This window comes from Aethalodelphis obliquidens, unplaced genomic scaffold, assembly GCF_003676395.1.
Source record: "Aethalodelphis obliquidens isolate GAN/ISIS:26980383/991018 unplaced genomic scaffold, ASM367639v1 scaffold11, whole genome shotgun sequence".
NCBI classification, from domain to species: Eukaryota; Metazoa; Chordata; class Mammalia; order Artiodactyla; family Delphinidae; genus Aethalodelphis; species Aethalodelphis obliquidens.
Window position 1 is genome coordinate 1,726,784 of NW_020837955.1, and position 6,720 is coordinate 1,733,503.

The 6,720-nt window shown below is 35.5% G+C and overlaps 1 protein-coding gene across 1 annotated transcript in view; it reads right to left on the reverse strand.

The window, feature by feature from the left end:
• Positions 1–1,152: 1,152 nt before the first annotated feature.
• The window catches only part of TFAM (transcription factor A, mitochondrial), a 17,061-nt gene continuing 11,493 nt past the window's right edge, over positions 1,153–6,720 (reverse strand). Inside the window, exons 6-7 of the mRNA XM_027111866.1 lie at positions 5,568–5,624; positions 1,153–4,104 (exon numbers count right to left, since the gene is read on the reverse strand). Coding sequence (XP_026967667.1) covers positions 3,976–4,104; positions 5,568–5,624 — 186 coding nt within the window. The 3' untranslated portion in view covers positions 1,153–3,975. The remainder of the gene's footprint in view (positions 4,105–5,567; positions 5,625–6,720) is intronic.

Genomic DNA, 6,720 nt, shown 5'->3' on the forward strand with positions numbered 1-6,720 from the left:
TACAGTACTACATAATCAATGGTTGGTTGAATCCACAGATGCAGAACTGCGTATATAGAGGAACCATGTATACAGAGGGCTAACTATAAGTTATACATGGATTTCTGACCACATCCCTAACTCCTGCACTGGTCAAAGGTCAACTATACTGCCTTCCTTATTCTCCTCTTATACATGACTTGTGGGCGTGGAGAAATGAAATTGGATAAATCTTAAATTAGTACGGGCAAAAAAGTAAATTCAATTATTTTCTTGCACATCACATGTAAATCAGACACCATTATGTAACGATGATTTAAATGACATTAGGGTGTTTTGGGGTTTTTTTGGCGGTACGCAGGCCTCTCACTGTTGTGGCCCCTCCCGTTGCGGAGCACAGGCTCTGGACACGCAGGCTCAGCAGCCATGGCTCACGGGCCCAGCCACTCCACAGCATGTGGGATCTTCCCGGACCGGGGCACGAACCCGCGTCCCCTGCATCAGCAGGCGGACTCTCAACCACTGTGCCACCAGGGAAGCCCTAGGGTGATTTTTAAATGTTTAGCTTATTTAAAATTCTTGTTTAGGGTCAATTTTAAGTATGTAGCTTCTTAGCCAGGAAAAAAAAATTTTTTTAAAGTATTTTTTAATGTGCTAGAAAATAGTCATGTTTCATGTATTTTCCATTAAATATAATCAATGATTTAATCAATTACCAAAAGTACTTTATTTGTGAACAATGTGAGAGACTGATACTAGCTTTGTATAGTTTTACTTTCTGTTTGGAAAGTTTTACAAATTCAAAGTAATAAATATGTTCATTTCTTATTCTTCCCAAAGGTTCAATTTTTTAAAAAGTATTTAAAAAAAAAAGTATTACTGCTTTAAAATTTCAAAACATACAGTCTGTGCTTATAACATTTTCAAATTTGTCTGTAAGAGCTTGGAGCTTTGAAAAGAAGAAGGGAGAGGGGCTGTGAGGAGAGGAAAGTAAGAGAGTATTCTTGAGAGAATTCTTATAGTAAAAAGATTGATAAAATTAAAAGAAATAATGGACACTTATTACTTAACTACATAAGAACTTCTTGCTGCTTTAGCACAACCTGGTGGTGATTAATTTTAGGTACAGTAAATGTCAGAAAAATCAATAAAGTTTTCTAGTTACTTTAACTCTACTTGTAGTAATATCATTTTAATTCAGAAATTTAAATATATACATTCATAGCCAACTATTTAAAAAAAGAAAGTGGGATTTCCAAAAAAGGAGTTAGCCAAAAGCAACAGCAAAATTACATGATTACAGTAGGCTGAATCTGCACATAATATCCCTTAAACATCAGAAAGTAAAATAATTACACACGTACCCATCATCAATTTATTTCAAAAAATTTAATACTGGTACTCTAATGAACAAAAGTATAAACATCTCTTTATGACCAACTGCTCAGAAAAGCATAAACACTGCTTTCATTTCCTCAGCATCTTTTCCCTGGCACTATTCTTTAGCTCTTACAGCAATTACTTTGTTGGGTCAATTTAAGAAAAGTCTAAAAAGTAAGGTGTTATATGACTGGCCACTGGTTATTGATATAAGCTCTTATTCTTTATAACAATAGAATATTTGTGTATATTGTTAAACTGGATGGCATTTGATATATGGCATGCCAGTCTTCAACAGGTACTGAAGTTTATTAAGAAAGGTGTGAAATCAGATTATCCTAATATTTAAAGTATTAATGATGACATTCTTTTAGAAACAAAAACAAATAAAATGATATCATAAAATGGTTTTGCTCTAGCTCCTTTCACTATTTCATACTTTTCTTCCCTATATTAAGATGTATATATTTAAGAACTTACCAGACACTGAACTTCCCAGTATATTCGGGAAGATAAGATTTGAATGTGTTTGCTATAAAATGATACAGGTAAATGCTAAAAGAGCTCAGAAAGTAATTGCAAAGATGTGTTTTACACTACATTTGTCCTGCAGGTGTTTACATAACTAATTTCTCTACCTCACCCATTCTATAATATTCATTACAAACACTGACTCCTATCTGCTCCCTAGGCTCATCTGACGCACAGAACACAGTAAATTATTTGAGTGATTATTTTCTCCATTCTCTTGAGGATGATACAAAATCAGTACCATTCTAGATGCTATAGGGAATTAGGGCTTACTTCTCTCCTGGAAACCTAATTGAGAAAAGCTTGTGATAGACACTAGCACACGTCCTTTTTTTCCCTAACCCTTACTCCCCAAAATACTCTAGCCTCAGACCCAAGGTGCCTATCTACCTAATGGCAGACTTTGTCCTGTATTCCTATCCACAGGGGAAAGTTGTCTGAATACACTCAGCTTCATATATTTAACTCTTAGGCTTCTCTTAAGCTATATTTTTCTCTACAGTCCCTACCTTTGCCAAATTCGGTATGTAAAAAGTCATTTTTTCATGACTTTTAACTTATTTTCTATCCACAAACTACAAAAATCTTCATTTGTTTCTGGAGATCTAGAATACACAATTTTTTGGCATAATATTTTGTATAATATAAATTTTGAGTTATCTTATTCTTGTGAACTGATGATGACAGTAGAATATTTTGCTCAAAAGGCTGGTAAGGATTTTGAAAACCTTTGCTTGACTCTCCTAAGAGGATAAACAAATGCTAAAGGATAGTAAGGTTTATATGCTAACTGGCAAATTCCTAAGGATTATTTTACTGAGCCATAGCAAATAATTTAAGAGCATCTCATTCCACACTGTACGGGTCAGTCTTTGCAGGCTATCCATCTCTGTAACAACTAGTCAACTCTGTCACTGTTGCACAAAAGCAGCCATAAACAATGAGTATGGCTGTGTTCCAATAAAACATTATTTATGGACACTGAATTTCATATTAATTTTCATGTGCCTTGAAATATTCTTTTTTTTTTAACCATTTAAAATTGTAAACACAATTCTTACCTCACAAGGCCATGAAAAGCAGGCAGTGGGCTGGATTTCACCAACAGGCCAGAGCTGGGTCCCGTACATAGGTTTTTGTATGTTATGCAAAATGTTTAAAAATTACAGGCTCCAAATCTAGAGACAGGAGACTTATGTTTTTTAGATCTCTCATTTTAAAACTTATACCAAATAAGTTCTCTACTTTCTGGATAAATATAATCATATAAGAGAAAAAATAATTCAGAATACAAATTCCTACTTTAAAAAAACAAAGAAAAAAAAAAAAAAACCCGAGAAAGCTGTAAAATGAATGTCTCACCTTAAAACATATAATTAGGAAACACTTAAATTTTTACTCTATGCAATATAAAACAATATGCATAGATATGGTACATAATTTTTTAGTTTTTAATTTAGGAAAAAAGATAATGAGGAAAAGGTTTATAAATTTCTCTATCCCTTTTATAAAAGTTGCAACTGACACCAGAAATCTCTTGCATGTACAACCGTCAACTCTGACTACAATATGAATTATACCTAGGATTTGGAATTTGCCAACATGAGTTCTGGATGCTCTATTAAAAACGAACAATTATATCACAGAACATTATGGGTTCTATAAACGTTGAGACACTTTTGAAAAGGAAACTCCTGCCTCCATAATATAAGGAAACAAGAATATTCTTTCCATAGTCATAGAGTATAAAAAAACTTCACAGTCTGATTTACCTTTATCAAAGGTAAAATGATTCACGGTTACATTTCATGGATTATTTTGATGCTCAGTGGTTCCTAAACACAAAATACATTCTGCATGAACTCTTATCTGTTTGGGTTTTCCAAAGCAAGACACCAATACAAAATGTATTGAATTGGCTGGCAGAAGTCAACGGGCTAAAGAAAAGAAATTAAATATAAATGTTTACCAACTTTTATCCATTTTAATTTTACAACAGCTTTGGGTATTGAGACCTAATTGGTTTCTTGTGTCTATCCATTATGAACATAATTCAATCTTCTATTTTAATACTTCTCAGGGTCACTATTTTGCTGTGTATTTCACTGACCGTCGTACAAGATCATCTCGTCCAACTTCAACCATTTGTTCTTCCCAAGATTTCATTTCGTTGTAATAACGAACTTTATCATCTTTAGCAAGTTGAATATATACCTGAGAAAAAGTATAATCGTTAAAATGATTTCTTTAGAGGAATCTTTGCAATTAATTTCTGGAATGCTTTCCTATATATACTCTAGAAATTACCTTACTATTCTACATGTGTAAGGGGGGATTGGAAACGAATGTTTTCGTGAGATAAAAATTAGATGAAAAAAGGTAAGAGAGAAAAATTTTAAATATTAATGAAGTTGTTACAATTTCAGGGCTTGGAGTATGGAAAAGGAACAGGGGCCAGGTGTGACCACCACTGGATACAGTGACACTAAGTTATGAGTGACACTGTTTTAAATACCAATTTTATTTGCAGTAAAAAACTACCAGGGGGCTTCCCTGGTGGCGCAGTGGTTAAGAATCCACCTGCCAATGCAGGGGACAAGGGTTCGATCCCTGGTCCGGGAAGATCCCACATGCTGCAGAGCAACTAAGCCCGTGTGCCAAAACTACTGAGCCTGCACTCTAGAGCCCGCGAGCCACAACTACTGAGCCCATGCACCACAACTACTGAAGCCCATGCCCTAGAGCCCCTGCTCTGCAACGAGAGGCCACCGCAATGAGACACCTGCGCACCGCAACAGAAAGTAGCCCCTACTCGCTGCAACTAGAGAAAGCCTGCACAGCAACAAAGACCCAACACAGCCAAAAATAAATAAATTAAAAAAAAAAAAAACCTACCAGGGACTTCCCTGGTGGCGCAGTGGTTAAGAACCTGCCTGCCAATGCAGGGGACACAGGTTCGAGCCCTGGGCTGGGAAGATCCCACATGCCGTGGAGCAACTAAACCCATGCGCCACAACTACTGAGCCTGTGCTCTAGAGCCCACGAGCCGCAACTACTGTAGCCCACGTGCCTAGAGTCCGTGCTCCGCAGCAAGAGAAGCCACCACAATGAGAAGCCCGTGCACCACAATGAAGAGTAGCCCCTGCTCGCCGCAACCAGAGAAAGCCCACGAGCAGCAACAAAGACCCAATGCAGCCTCAATTTATGTATGTATGTATGTATGTGTGTATTTATTTATTTATTTCTATATAAATAAATAAAAGAATCTGCCTTCCAATGCAGGGGACATGGGTTCAATCCGTGGTCAGGGAACTAAGATCCCACATGCCTGCCATGGGGCAACTAAGCCTACGTGCCACAAGTAGAGAGAAGCCAGCGCACCACAAGTAGAGAGAAGCCTGTGCACTGCAATGAAGAGCCCATGCTGCAACAAAAGATCCTGTGTGCCAGAACGCAGCCAAAAATAACAAATAAATATTTTTAAAAATAAAATAAAATGAAGCCAATTAAAAAAAAAACTACCAAAAGAGAAAAGCCAAATTGCTTCCAAGAATATGAAAATGATTTAAAAATACTTTGTGTAATATAACATTGTTTTCACATGAATCAAGCCTTGCTCTAACATATTCTCATAGATATTCTAACTAGACACTTGAGACTAAAACCATACTACTTACTTGCTTTTGAGAACTAGAGAGATTTTTCCAGCTTTCATTTATAGTTTTCAGCTTTACCTGTAAAACAACATACCGTTAAGTACCATCTTTACCTGTAAAACAACATACCTTTAAATACCAGATATAGGGATTTCAATGATTAAAGAAAAATGTTTTTTTATTATTCATTCCAATAACAAACACTCAAATATCAAGAATCACAAAGATTCATCAATTCTTAACATTTTTTCTAAGTAAAAATTATTAAACTGTTAAAATGTACAAATATTAATGGTATGAAGGTATTTTAAAAGGTATCTTTTTAAAATCTGAGATATAATTGACATATAACATTAGTTTCAGGTGTACAACATAACGATTAGGTTTTTGTGTATATTGCAGAATGATCAGAGTAAGTCTAGTTAACATCCATCACCTTACATGGTTACAAATTTTTGTGTGTGATGAGAACTTTTAGGATCTACTCTCTTAGCAACTTTCAAATGTGCAGTACAGTATTTACTACAGTCACCATACTGTACCTTACATTGCCAGGACTTATTTATTTATAACTAGAAGTTTGTACCTTTTGATCTCCTTCACCCATTTTGACCCCCATCCCCACCTGACAACTCTAGCAAACACCAATCTGTTATCTGTGTCTATGAGCTCTTTTTATAAGATTCCACATATAAATGAGATTATACGTTGTCTTTCTCTGATTTTTTTTCACTTAGCATAATACTCTCAAGGACCATTCATGTTGTCACAGATGGCAAGACTCCCTTATTTATGATGGCTGAATAATATTCTACTGCATATACACATTTTCTTTATCCATTCATCCATCAATGGACACTTAGATTGCTTCCATGTCTTGGCTACTGTAAATAATACTTCAGTGAACATGGGGGTGTATATATCTTTTTGAGTTAGCGTTTTAGCACAAGGGTTCCCTTTTTACCGCATCCTTATCAACACTTGTTATTTCCTGGGTTTTTTTGATAATAGCCATTCTAACAGCTATGAGCTGATATCTCATTGTAGTTGTAATTTACATTTCCCTGTTAGTGATGTTGAGCACCTTTTCAGGTACTTGTTAGCCATCTCTATGTCTTTCTTTGGAAAAATGTCTATTCAGATCCTTTGCCCATTTTTTTTTTTTTTTTTTTTT